This window comes from Schistocerca piceifrons, chromosome 2, assembly GCF_021461385.2.
Source record: "Schistocerca piceifrons isolate TAMUIC-IGC-003096 chromosome 2, iqSchPice1.1, whole genome shotgun sequence".
Taxonomy (NCBI): domain Eukaryota; kingdom Metazoa; phylum Arthropoda; class Insecta; order Orthoptera; family Acrididae; genus Schistocerca; species Schistocerca piceifrons.
Genome location: NC_060139.1, coordinates 369,852,227 through 369,866,931, shown reverse-complemented (window position 1 = coordinate 369,866,931; position 14,705 = coordinate 369,852,227). Strand labels below are relative to the sequence as shown.

General features: G+C 42.2%; 1 protein-coding gene across 1 annotated transcript in view; it reads left to right on the top strand.

Annotated features, from left to right (window-relative positions):
* Nucleotides 1–792: 792 nt before the first annotated feature.
* Nucleotides 793–14,705, top strand: part of LOC124775397 — a 60,885-nt gene continuing 46,972 nt past the window's right edge. Inside the window, exons 1-2 of the mRNA XM_047250230.1 lie at nucleotides 793–807; nucleotides 1,674–2,160. Coding sequence (XP_047106186.1) covers nucleotides 793–807; nucleotides 1,674–2,160 — 502 coding nt within the window. The remainder of the gene's footprint in view (nucleotides 808–1,673; nucleotides 2,161–14,705) is intronic.

Genomic DNA, 14,705 nt, shown 5'->3' with positions numbered 1-14,705 from the left:
CCTTGAATCTCTAAAACAAGTCATATTAGGCCTACAACTTCGCTTCCTCCGTCCTTTCTCGGAGTTAGAGGCTTCATTGTGAAAAACTTTAAAAAAAATTACGATACAAAATGGGCCATCGCCAGCCACTACTTTTCGGGCAGCGTGAGAATTCCGAGGGGAAGAACTAGGAGTTTTTTGAGGAGGAACATGAGTCGATCCAATTTTGCCCTTGTTCATATGATCTGAAGTGCTGGTCAGCCAGACCGTGTGCCTGTCATCGAAAAAGGTGTTAGTCAGAGGGAGCAATCTCTAGAGAATACGGTGGGTCGGGTAAGACTTTCCATTTCAACGTTTCCAACTACATTTTTTTTTGCGACATGGATGTCTAGCATTGTTATGCTGCAAAATTTGCTCTTTCATGCCTATCGCTGTGTTGTGGCCGTTTGTCTTTCAATGCTCGGCTGAAACGCATGAACTGCTTTCGACAACGATGTCCTGTGATTGTTTCCATTGGTTTCAATAGCTTAGAGAACCTTCTCTCTTCCACCAACATGCCGGTTTCTACGTCAAAATCACCATTCTTAGTGCGTTAAAACCATTCTCTGCACTTTCCTTCACTAATAAGAGCCTCATCATAATTCTTACCCAGCATTTTATGAGCCTCAGCCGCAGATTTCTTCATATTACAGCAGAAAATTAAAACTTCCCTCAAATGACAAGAATTGGACTCGTAATTGACATATTAATTAGATAATAATTTTATGATACAATCACAAATCTACTAACATTTTGATAGCGTTATGTTTGCAAATGTCTAAGCTTATTGTATGGCGCATACGATCTACCGCCTGCACCATGACTTGCGGCTACTGCCATCTACTGCAAAACGGCGGAAACAAAGTTATAAACCTAATTCCTTTGACAAATTACATGTACCATAACAATGCACGTTATATAACACTACATATATGTTTATATAAAGTTATTATCGTTTGCAAATAATGGGGGCTATATCAAGAAGCCATCCTGGGGATCTCGCTTTAGACGCTTATCTCAGAATGTATCCGATCATATCCACAAGCAGCAGCATGTCAAAACTAGGGTACCATAATGTATTTAAATCTGTGTCCAGTACGAAATTTTCGTTCTGCAGAGGAGTGTGCGCTGATGTGAAACTTCCTGGTAGGTTAAAACTGTGTGCCGGCCGAGACTCGAACTCGGGACTTTTGTCTTCCGCGTGCAATGAATCCCGTCCCGTCCTCACTGCTATAAAGCTGTGAGGACGGTTTCGGAGTCGTACTTGCGTGAGTCAGTTAGTAGAGTACTTGCCCAAGAAAGGCAAAGATCCAGACTTGGAGTTTCGGTCCAGTACACAGTTTTAATCCGGCAGGAAGTTTCATATTTAAATACCTCTCGGAAACCTAAGAAAAAACGTAAATTCTATACGCTTCTCTCGTTGTGTAAAAGTGATCTCAGATTGTACACGTGGAGGTATTTCCTGACTTCAGTTATTTAATAACATGAGGACTTTCATGTCTACTGTCAGTAAAAAACAATCTATAGAAAGTCTCCAACAGTTAGACGCAAATATATGATGTTATGTATGATAAGACTTGGGAGTTGAATGTCTGAAGGAGTTCACCAGAGCAGATCAGCGCAGCAGATGTGTGAAAGCGTCTTCCGCCCCACAGATCGTCGTCCTCGCCGCCCTCGTGGCCGTGGCCCGCGCCGGCTACCTGGGCGCCCCTGCTGTCTACGCCCCCGGCGCTCCACTGGCCGCCCGCGCCTACGCTGCTCCCGTGGCGTACGCCGCCCCCGCTCTCCGCGCTGCCCCTGTGGCTGTCGCCGCCCCCGCCGTGAGGGCCGCCCCCGTCGCCGTCGCCGCCGCCCCTGCCGCCGTCGCTGCCGAGTACGACCCCAACCCCCAGTACAGTTACGCGTACAACGTGCAGGATGCCCTCACCGGTGATTCCAAGACCCAGCACGAGAGCCGCAGCGGTGACGTCGTCCAGGGCAGCTACAGCCTGGTCGAGCCCGACGGTTCCATCCGCACCGTGGACTACACGGCTGACCCCGTCAACGGCTTCAACGCCGTCGTGCACAAGGAGGCTGGCGCCCACCCCGCCCCCGTCGTCGCCGCCGCCCCCGCCATCGCTGCCGCCCCTGCTCTGGCTTACGGCAAGGCCTACCACGGCTAAACTCCAACTCTGCTCATTTCTCCCACTGTGACTCTGTAAATATTATTTATACCCTTTCGGGCTTTATCGTTAAGAATAAACGAGTAAAACCTGTGTCAGTAGTTTTATTCATTGCAGTATGGAAAAGTTCTTACGCTTGCAGTTGCAGTTTTTGTATACAACAGGAGTTCCCGACATTATCTGCTGCCGAAAACTGAAATGTAATTTCGCAGTGATATACACTACTGGCCATTAAAATTGCTGCACCAAGAAGAAATGCAGATGATAAACGGGTATTCATTGGACAAATATATTATACTAGAACCGACGTGTGATTACATTTTCACGCAATTTGGGTGCATAGATCCTGAGAAGTCAGTACCCAGAACAACCACCTCTGGTCGTAATAACGGCCTTGATACGCCCGGGCATTGAGTCAAACAGAGCTTGGATGGCGTGTACAGGTACAGCTGCCCATGCAGCTTCAACACGATACCACAGTTCATCAAGAGTAGTGACTGGCGTACTGTGACGAGCCAGTTGCTCGGTCACCATTGATCAGACGTTTTCAGTTTGTGAGAGATCTGGAGAATGTGCTGGCCAGGGCAGCGGCCGAAAATTCTCTGTATCCAGAAAGACCCGTACAGGACCTAGAACATGCGGTCGTGCATCATACTGCTTAAATGTAGGGATCGAATGAAGGGTAGAGCCACGGGTCGTAACACATCTGAAATGTAACGCCCACTGTTCAAAGTGCCATCAGTGGGAACAAGAGGTGCCCGAGACGTGTAACCAATGGCACCCCATACCATCACGCCGGGTGATAGGCCAGTATGGCGATGACGGATACACGCTTCCAATGTGCGTTCACCGCGATGTTGCCAAACACGGAGTCTACCATCATGATGCTGTAAACAGAACCTGGATTCATCCGAAAAATAACGTTTTGCCATTCGTTCTCCCAGGTTTGGTCTCCGAGCTGATAGTCCATGCTTCTGTAAACGTCGTCGAACTCTTCGTGGAGATGGTTGTTGCAAACATCGCCGTCTGTTGACTCATGGATCGAGACGTGGCTGCACGGTCCGTTACAACCATGCGGATAAGATGCCTGTCATCTCGACTGCTAATGATACGAGGCCGTTGGGATCCAGAACGGCGTTCCATATTGCCCTCCTGAACCCACCGATTCCATATTCTGCTAATGGTTATTGGATCTCGACCAACGCGAGCAGCAATTCGCGATACGATAAACCGCAATCGCGATAGGCTACAATCCGACATTATTAAAGTCGGAAACGTGATCGTACGCATTTCTCCTCCTTACACGAGGCATCACAACAACGTTTAAGCAGGCAACGCCGGTCAACTGCTGTTTGTGTATGAGAAATCAGTTGGAAACTTTCCTCATGTCAGGACGTTGTAGGTGTCGCCACCGGTGGCAACCTTGTGTGAATCCTCTGAAAAGCTAATAATTTGCATATCACAGCATCTTCTTCCCGTCGGTTAAATTTCGCATCTGTATCACGTCATCTTCGTGGTGTAGCAATTTTAATGACCAGTAGTGTATTAGTTCTGCTAGTGTATCCCACGAACAGTCACTATGACGGTTGATATCTTTTACAATATCCATTACTCCCTTTCAATGTTTATGTGATAGTCTTCAGAGTACGCCCCCACAGTTTATAGCGTCTCTGCTAGTCCCCAAACACATGGTACAGACCATTCTTTGTCAGATCGTTGAGAATCGCCTCACTTTTCTTAAACACTGGTTCAGACTTCTCAAATCGATTGCCCCAAAGCTTTGCCTTTAATGATGGGAATAATTAAAAAAATCACAGGGTGCAAGTTCGGGACTATAAGGCAGATACGGTTCACAGGTAATGGTGAATTGATGCAGTAACTGCATCATTTCATCTGTGACGTGAAGCTGAGCATTGTCATGATGAAGTCACCACCAAGTCCGAGAAAGTTCTTGCAATGTGCTTCCTCATTTCAGTCAATACTGACATGCAGTATGCTGCTGTAACAGTAGTGTGATGAGGAAATGCTGTCCGCAGCTCGCGGTCGTGCGGTAGCGTTCTCGCTTCCCACGCCCGGGTTCCCGAGCTCGATTCCCGGCGGGGTCAGAGATTTTCTCTGCCTCGTGATTACTGGGTGTTGTGTGCTGTCCTTAGGTTAGGTTTAAGTAGTTCTAGGGGACTGATGACCATAGATGTTAAGTCCCATAGTGCTCAGAGCCATTTGAACCATTTGAGGAAATGCTGGCTTGGTAAATCATTCCATAACAGTAAAAAAAATGTGATCACCATCACGTTCCTTGGAGACGGAAAAGCTTTCGCCTTTTTGGTGCTGGAGAACCTACCGATTTCTACACTGTGCTAGCTCGCTTTCCTTCAGGATCTTAATGATGGAGCCATGAGTTATTACCGGTCAAAATCGATTCCAGAAACGCATCCTCTCCATGAGCAAAGAGGCGCAGCATTGGACAGCTTGTCTCCTTTCGCACAGCCTTTTGTTCGGGAGTCAACAGACATGGCACCCGAAAGGACACAAACAAGAACCATATAGAGATGATCATGCACAATCGTAAAGACAGTACCGTACAAAATTCTCAATACTTCACAGAAGTCGCGTAATGTTATCTGCCGACCCTCACGGACAATCGCAGCAGCTGTGTTAATGTCTTCAGCCACAGCAGATGCCGGAACAGCAGTAGAGATGGGCAAAACTGTTCTTTTCAGAGATTGGATCAGAACTGTTCACTCCCTGAAATGAACTTGGTCTTTTTCATGACTCACGACTCATTTACAATAGAAAATAAATGGAAGGCACATTGCCCTTTAAACTTGGTTTATTCCAGTACTATAGCTGTATTTTGATCTTATTTGATACTATTTTGAAGTAACACAGATAATGAGTAAGAATTTTGTATTGTTTATTGAAATTTCCACGATATGACAAAGTTTTTGACTATCGATTTATTTTGCACTATCGTGGTTTTTTGGGTGATTGGAAAATGTTGTAAATTGAGATTTACATTAACAATGTATTTTGCTATAATGTATTAAAATTTCATTAACCTCGTACAAATACATCCCAAGCCATATATTTTTAAAGTGAACGTTTCCTTCTGAAGACTCCCAAAATCGCAAAATCCGTACTACAATTAGAAAAAAAATATAAATTTGACTGTAAGAGCAAAGTGCTGCATATAGCCTTACTCAGAATAAAACAAGGAAAATATTGGTGGATCACATTTTGCGATACGTTTATTGGTTCGCTCGTAATTAAAGTGTAAATTCGAGTGTCCATAATAAAAAATCCTATAGTAAGAGGAGCCATCAGGAACCTCATCTGATCAGTTTAAACAAATAAAAATAAAATAAAAACAAATGATGTATACACAACATAATTATGTAATATACAAATCGGTATTACTACGAAGAACAATATCCACTAAGGCGAGCTCCGATGCAGAGGCACTGAGTCAAGCAGGTCGAGCCGCGAGCTGTATTACTGCGTGAGCTAAGACGGCAGAGACCAGAGTGACACCTGAGTTGCTTTGCTCAACGCTCTGGCTAGAGTCGAGAACGGTGGGGTGAGCGTTGAGCGGGCGAGTTCCGAGGGTGGGGGGAGCGGTGAGCGGCCACCACTCACCCGCTCCGAGACGAATCGTCCGTTCTCTTGCGAGCAGGTTGTTGCAAGTAGTTCTTATGTTCTCCGCTAGGAGGCTCTCTGTCCTGTTGCTCGCATCAACTGCACAGAGGGCAGGACGTGCGACTGAAACGATCGCCGACGGAGTGCTAGCTAAGTTAAGCTGCGCCAGACACTGTACGCGGCAGAGGAAGCACAGAGAGGGCACGGCATATGTGAAACACAAAATCCAATGGGGCACTGCACAATGCAGGCAGCCAAGGCAGAAGCAGGGCAGAGGCCGGCGCTGGCTGTGTTGTGTGGCGTGGACTGTGCTCTGACCAGCAGAGGCCCCACTGATATGCTCCGTCTCTCTCTCTCTCTCTCTCTGCTGTGGGAAACGTTTGGAGCTACCGTTCTTTTTTTCTGAATCACTGATTGTTCACTCCTTTGAAAGATTCAACTCTATGAATTAGTTCAGGAGCGGATCCCCTATCTCTAAACAGCAGGTCGCCTGGCTTAACACAGTGAAGTCGGCATTCTTTGAAGTTCTTCAGCCACCTAAACACTGTTGCATCTTCACCGCAAACTTGCTACAGCTTTTCGTAAGTTTGGTAGTACGCGAAAAGCAAAAAGTCTCCGTTTTTGTTGATCAGCCAAGGCACAATTAATCATAGTTGTTCGTTACAGAGGCTTTCGAACTGCACTATGGATAACACTTGTTGATTCACTCCTGAAGTTCGTAGTTTATTGTAAGACAACAACTTTGGTGAATTGATCTTTCTTACAATAAGAATCGTAAATGCTCGTCTGGCTTAATCTTGTCCCAAGTAAATACAATAACGAAAATTAACATCTTAAATGACTGTTAATATCGCTATTGCTTCGTTAGTCCCATGGATCTGCATTCTTGCTTAGATCTGAGAAACAAATTCCACATTTTCTACGGTTCTATACGTCAGTCAGTAAAAACAGAATCATTATAGTGTCACATTATCGTCCGTCTGTCTGGCCGTCTATTAAGACCCCTTTTTCTCAGTTACGGATAGAGGTATCAAGTTGAAATTTATGCAAATAGTAAAGTCTACAGTCCCTTGATAGTGTAAAACATTTAAGCTTCTAAGTCAGTGCAATCAAAAGCTACCGGCATTTATGTCACGCATTTTGAGACTCGGAACTCACTATCGAAAAAATGTAAAGAACTATCTACATACATAATTAAGTTTGTACGGTACCTTCAGAGTGAGAGTTCTATTCGCACCCGTCCGGTTTCGTTGTTTTTAAAACAAGCAAAATATTCGTCATACGTTGGCTCTCATAGTATTCTTTTACTTGTATATTAGTCTCAATTAAAATCTTCTGCACTATGCCGGCCGGAGTGGCCGAACGGTTCTAGGCGCTACAGTCTGGAACCGCGCGACCGCTACGGTCGCAGGTTCGAATCCTGCCTCGGGCATGGATGTGTGTGATGTCCTTAGGCTAGTTAGGTTTAAGCAGTTCTAAGTTCTAGGGGACTGATGACCTCAGAAGTTAAGTCCCATAGTGCTCAGAGCCATTTGAACCATTTTTTTAAAAATATTTATGATCGCGAAGAAAGTAAAACCATAAGTTGAAGTAAACGCAATCAACAATACAACAACTCCTCGACAGAATAGAAGGAGTGACCCATGAGAAAACTCTTCCGTTTCGATTTGAAAGCGCGTGGATTACTGCTAAGATTTTTGAATTCTAGTGGTAGCTTATTGAAAATTGGTGCACCAGTATACTGCACACCTTTCGGCACAAGAGTAAAGGAAGTACGATCCAAATGCAGGTTTTATTTCTGCCGAGTATGAACTGAGTGAAAGCTGCTTATTCTTGCGAATCAGCTAATATTATTAACAAGAAATGGCAGGAAGGAATATATATATTGAGAGGCCAATGTCAAAATTCCCAGACTCGTGAACAGGGATCGACAAAAGGTTCGTGAACTTACACCACTTATTGCCCGAACCGCCCGTTTCTGAGCCAAAAACATCCTTTTATAATGGGAAGTTACCCCAAAATATAATACCATAAGACATAAGGAATGAAGATAAGCGACCTAATTTTCATGTCGAACGATCACTCACTTCAGATACCGTTCGAATAGTAAAAATTGCAGCATTAAGTCTTTGAACAAGATCCTGAATGTGGGCTTTCCACGACAGTTTACTATCTATTTGAACACCTAGAAATATGAACTCTTCAGATTCATTAATCATATTCCCATTCTATGAAATTAAAACGTCAGGTTTTGTTGAATTCTGTGTTAGAAACTGTAAAAACTGAGTCTTACTGTGATTTAGCGTTAATTTATTTTCAGCAAGTCATGAATTTATGTCATGAACTGTATTGTTTGATACCGAGTCAATGTTCCACACAAAATCCCTTACTACCAATCTAGTGTCATCTGCAAAAGAAATATTAGAGTTACCTGTAATAGTAGAGGGCATATCATTTAAATAAATAAAGAACAGGAGTGGCCCCAAAACTGATCCCTGGGGCACACCCCACTTGACTGTACCCCACTCAGACCTCACATCATAACCATTATGGACATTGTGAATAATTACCTTTTGCTGTCTGTTGCTAAAGTAAGAGGTGAACCAATTGGGAGCTACTCCCCGTATTCTGTAATGGTCCAACTTTTGGGTCAACATTTTGTGATGAACACTCAAACGCCTTAGTTAAATCAAAAAATATGCATAGCATTTGAAAGCTTTTGTTTAACCAATCCAGTACCCCACAGAGAAAAGAGAATATAACATTTTCAGTTGTTAAACGACTTCTAAAGCAGAACAAAACATTTGATAGCATATCGTGTGATATAAAATGATCAATTATCCTTACATACACAACACCTTTGGCAAACACTGATGGCATAGAAATAGGTCTAAAATTGTCTTTATTACCTCTTTCTCCCTTTTTATAAAGCGGCCATACTACTGAGTACTTTACTCGTTCAGGAAACTGACCAGCCGGCCGCGGTGACAGAGCGGCTCTAGGCGCTTCAGTCCGGAGCCGTGCGACTGCAAACGGTCGCAGGTTCGAATCCTGCCTCGGGCATGGATGTGTGTGATGTTCTTGGGTTAGTTAGGTTTAAGTAGTTATAAGTTCTAGGGGACTGATGACCTCCGATGTTAAGTCCCATAGTGCTCAGAGCCATTTGAACCATTTTTGAAACTGACAAACATGGCTAAATACAGGGCTAACATGTGCAGCACAGTACTTTAATTTCTGCTAGGCACTCCATCATATCCATGAGAGTCCTTAGTCTTCAGCGATTTAATTATTGACTGACCCTGTGCCTGAAATCCCATGCGAGAGACTTCTTGTTGCCGCATTCCGTCGTTGGATACTGTCTATCAACAGCTCTGCTAATCTCAATGACGAACTGCCAGTCTACAGCTCTCTGCAGCTTGGTAACTCATACACTACCATCGAACAATGGGTCCATTATGTAAGAGATCACTCAAGATAATGTTGGTTTGCGCAATGTATTTTTTGCTCATCAGTTCTTACAGACGAATTCTCTTTCTAATAAGGAACTTAGGTTAATCAAGTGGATATAACTTCATCATCATAAGCAGCACATCCAGAAAATGGCTATAAGCACCAAAATATTTTTGGGGCAACATTCTGCTAAATTTATCGCTTTAACTGCTATGATGGAGCGCTCTAGTTATCGTTAGTTTTCACGCAGTCATGAACCAGTATTCGTCGTGGTTCGTTTGTGGGAAACTGACAGAGAGAAAATGGCGACGTTGCCTGTAGTACCACTACAATTTAAGAAACTTGCTCTTGTAGTGAAATTCAAAATATTCGTATATCATTATTAGTGCAACGTAATGATTACAAATGATACAGCCATTTCTCTGATGCTTTCTTTACTATAAGTTATTTATTATATGGCTATTTTGTTTAACAGTATCGCAACAGAAAGGCGTCGTGGGAAGTGGAGTACGGATAAACTGCATTTAGATGTAACAGCATCTCTAAATGGGCATAATGGATTTAATAATACGAACGCATATAAAGCAACTAGCTCAGCGCCCTCTGTTTTGTTCGTGCAGACTGTATGGGATGCATAAATTTATTTATTTATTTATTTATGTTTTTCTTTAGCCGAATTCGTGTTTTGTACGCCAATTGCTCATGTGTAAATGTACACATTATGCAGACAGCGTATCTCGTCGACGTAGACAAAGTTCAAGAGAGGGTATTAAAATTTAATAAAAGAATTCCTCGTATAAGATTTGTATTTCTTTTAATTTAATTGAATATATTCTTACGCACACTGTTCACACACAAATCAATAGTCTAGTCTACACAAACAAAGCCGCAGACAGGAGTTTGGAATTTATTGAAGTATTTCTTTCTGTATACCATTGGTGGTTGTACTGTTTGCTGCAAAAACATCAGGTTGCTGCTGGATCTGGGTCTTGTACAGGCGACATAGCATTGCCCACGAGGGAAGGAATCCTCCTCCAGTCAATGTCTGCCACCTTTGATGATTGGCCCTGAGATTTATTTATCGTCACTGCAATGCAGACTTTAAGAGGGAATCGCGTAATTAAAGTGTTCCAACGGCTTTAATTTAATTTCACGTAGTGCGTTAAAGAAAAAGGAAGATATAAATAGGATGTTGTTGTTGTTGTGGTCTTCAGTCCTGGGACTGGTTTGATACAGCTCTCCATGCTACTCTATCCTGTGCAAGCTTCTTCATCTCCCAGTACTTACTGCAACCTACATCCTTCTCAATCTGTTTAGTGTATTCATCTCTTGGTCGCCCTCTACGATTTTTACCCTCCACGCTGCACTCCAATGCTAAATTTGTGATCCCTTGATGCCTCAGAACATGTCCTACCAACCGGTCCCTTCTTCTTGTCAAGTTGTGCCATAAACTCCTCTTCTCCCCAATCCTATTCAATACATCCTCGTTAGTTATGTGATCTACCCATCTAATCTTCAGCATTCTTCTGTAGCACCACATTTCGAAAGCTTCTATTCCCATCTTGTCTAAAATATTTATCGTCCACGTTCCACTTCAGAAACGCTTTCCTTGCCATTGCCAGTCTACATTTTATGTCCTCTCTACTTCGACCATCATCAGTTATTTTGCTCCCCAAATAGCAAAACTCCTTTACTACTTTAAGTGTCTCATTTTCTAATCTAATTCCCTCAGCATCACCCGACTTAATTCGACCAAATTCCTTTATCCTCGTTTTGCTTTTGTTGATGTTCATCTTATATCCTCCTTTCAAGACTCTGTCCATTCCGTTCAACTGCTCTTCCAAGTCCTGTGCTGTCTCTGACAGAATTACAATGTCATCGGCGAACCTCAAAGTTTTTATTTCTTCTCGATGCATTTTAATACCTACTCCGAATTTTTCTTTTGTTTCCTTTACTGCTTGCTCAATATACAGATTGAATAGCATCGGGGAGAGGCTACAACCCTGTCTCACTCCCTTCCCAACCACTGCTTCCCTTTCATGCCCCTCGACTCTTATAACTGCCATCTGGTTTCTGTACAAATTGCAAATAGCCTTTCGCTCCCTGTATTTTACCCCTGCCACCTTCAGAATTTGAAAGAGAGTATTCCAGTCAACATTGTCAAAAGCTTTCTCTAAGTCTACAAATGCTAGAAACGTAGGTTTGCCTTTCCTTAATCTATTTTCTAAGATAAGTCGTAGGGTCAGTATTGCCTCGCGTGTTCCAACATTTCTACGGAATCCAAACTGATCTTCCCCGAGGTCGGCTTCTACCAGTTTTTCCATTCGTCTGTAAGGAATTCGCGTTAGTATTTTGCAGCTGTGACTTATTAAACTGGTAGTACGCTAATTTTCACATCTGTCAACACCTGCTTTCTTTGGGATTGGAATTATTATATTCTTCTTGAAGTCTCATGGTATTTCACCTGTCTCATACATCTTGCTCACCAGATGATAGAGTTTTGTCAGGACTGGCTCTCCCAAGTCCGTCAGTAGCTCCAATGGAATGTTGTCTACTCCCGGGGCCTTGTTTCGACTCAGGTCTTTCAGTGCTCTGTCAAACTCTTCACGCAATATCGTATCTCCCATTTCATCTTCATCTGCATCCTCTTCCACTTCCATAATATTGTCCTCAAGTACATCGCCCTTGTATAGACCCTCTATAAATAGGATAAGTGGTTCTATAGTTAAAATAGGATATGTGGTTCTATAGTTATTCTAGTAAATCTTAAAACCAGTGCTGAATTCTCTCCCTCTGACAGATATTCCTGTACATGGAATCGCATGTAAAAGTGGTATCTATTTTGTAATCGTCGGTGATTAGTTTGTATTGTTATTACAAAGAGAAAAATTTCATAGACATATATTAGGCTGTCTGAAAAATTATGTACTAAAGATTCAGTTTTTTCTATGCAATTCTGACAAAGCCTATTTTCTGCGGTGACTGTTAAATAGCTTTCTTTCGTTCAGTTCGCAAATTACACCCTTTTCATGCTAAGTAAGGCCATGGAAGCAAGGCCTTTTCCGAATGTACGTCTGACCGAAAGCGATTCTGGCAGCTCGAGTCGGAGGTGTCCGTTAATCCTGCCTTTTGAGTTCTTTTAGTGTTATTGCCCTAGATACTTTAATCCCCAACATATATTCCATTATATCCATCCAAAACGTCAAATACCAATATTCGTAGATTTAGCTTTAAATATGTTTTAATGTAACGGAAAGTTTCATACAGAATTTTCGTTCCCTGTTTCACCCTACTAGGTGCTGAATCTGAAAAAACTCTGAGACACGTATTTTTCCTTTTGTTTCTAATCGAGAAGCCAAAGGCAAATTTTCGTAGATTTAAGCTTTAAAAATGCTTTCTTAATGAAATATTTTCCTAAAATTTTATTCTCCTACTTCACCCGCTTAGGGGCTGAATTTCCTAAAACAATGGAACACATATTTCTTTATTTCCGACAGAGAGTGAAATACGAATTTTCTTAGACGTGATTTTAAAACTTCTTTAGTGGTACTATAATAATAATTTATTTAGAAACAAATTTCATCTGCTATTTTACTTCCTTTGGGATTAAATTCCCACAAATGCTGAAACACGTATTCTTTTTTCATTTCTGACCGAGAAACGAAATAAAAGTTTTCCTGTTTTTAGCTTCAAAATTTCCTTAATACCGACGTATTTTCAAAAACAATCTTTCATCTCCTATTTCACTCTTTTAGGCGTGGTATTTTAAAAAGTCACTTGTTAAACGATGTCTATAGTGTAAGGTGAAAACCCCCTCCAACTTTCAAGTTTCTATCCTTAGCGGCTTGAGTTGTCCGATGATAAGTCAGTGAACCAGTCAGGACATTTCGTTTTATATACAAAGAAGATTAAGAGGAATGCTGAAAATAAAAACAGAAATACACACGAGTACATAAAAAGTTTGGCCGCAGTAAAATATTTTCCAACGGAGTTAAAAACGAAGTGAAAAAGCATACTTCCACATTTGAAGACGAGTGTTCGTTTTAAGCATGTTGGACTTAAGAAAATTTGCTTTCGACATTGCAGAACAAAATGGATTTCCCCACAATTTCAATGCACAAGAAGTCATGGTAGATAGAATGTGGGCTGAAATTGTCCACGCAAGAAATTTCATCTAATCAGGGCGTCGGTGAGGAGCGTCTGAGGTGAAGAGCAAGACGTGTAAAAGAAAAATGGAGCCTCTGTGGGGAAGCCTCCACAGAAATAAATCAGACACCAAGAAAAACGTCCTGCGGTTGAAAATAGTATTGTTTAAATAATTTTGTTGTGACTTACTATTTATGTTATAAATAAAATCCTTAAAGTGAAACAGTTTTGGCAACTCTCCCACACATCCAAAATCCTGTATAACCTTTTAGGCTTATTCCAATTACTGCTCCTTCCAGTGTCACATTAACAGTTCCTGAATACTATAGTAGAAGTCCTAGTGATTCGTCCCTTCTTCTGGTAAATGTTTTCCACACACTTTAGTTCTCAGTTGCTCTTTTAGTACCTCTTCATTTCGTACTTTCTCGGCCTGCTTAGCTGAGTGGTAACGTGTTTGTCTCCCTTACAGCGGGCCCGAATTCGATTCCCGGCCGGGTTGGAAATTTTCTCCGCCCGTGGACTGGGTGTTGTGTTGTCCTCTCAATCCTGTCATCATCGACGCGCAAATCGCCGAATGTGGCGTCACATGAAATAAGACTTGCAACAAGGCTGCCGAACCCGGACGGGTTCTCCCGGCCAATAATGCCATACGATCATTTCATTTATTTCGTACTTTAAGTATCTGAATAATTTTTAATATTCTGCGATAGCATCATATTTAAAAATGTGTGTAGCTTACTATTTTCTTGTACAGCTTAATACCTACAAGACCTTACTAGACCATGTCAGTCCATTGCTGGATATAAGACTCCCCCATTTGTTTCTATTGTCTTCGTTTTTGAACCAACTAATACCATCGCGTTGCAGCTTCGCACCATCACGCCATTTCTTTTGGTGTCTTCCGCTAACTCTCTTGTGGTCCTGTGACTTCCAGTGAACAATTCCACTTGCTCTAATCTTGTGGAGGTACGTATCCGATCCCTGATTGAATCCTATCTAGTTTACGAGCACTTGCCTTAGGCACAGTCGTAGTTACTAGACCTTAGGTTGTAACTGGCAGTATGCACATATTATAGACCTTCTCGTTATTTAGGCCATCCTTGAGGATGACTTTTAATTCCTGTCGATCTTATTTTGCGAGGAATTTCTGAATTTTGAGTGTTTTTCCTTAGTTTACTCTTGTGAGAAAGGCAGTTGTGTTCATGAACAGTCTCTGTAGATTGGTATCCGACTACAAGTGTGTGGTTGTCTTTATTTAGAAGGTTTGTTTTTCTGATGTTAATATGAAGGCAG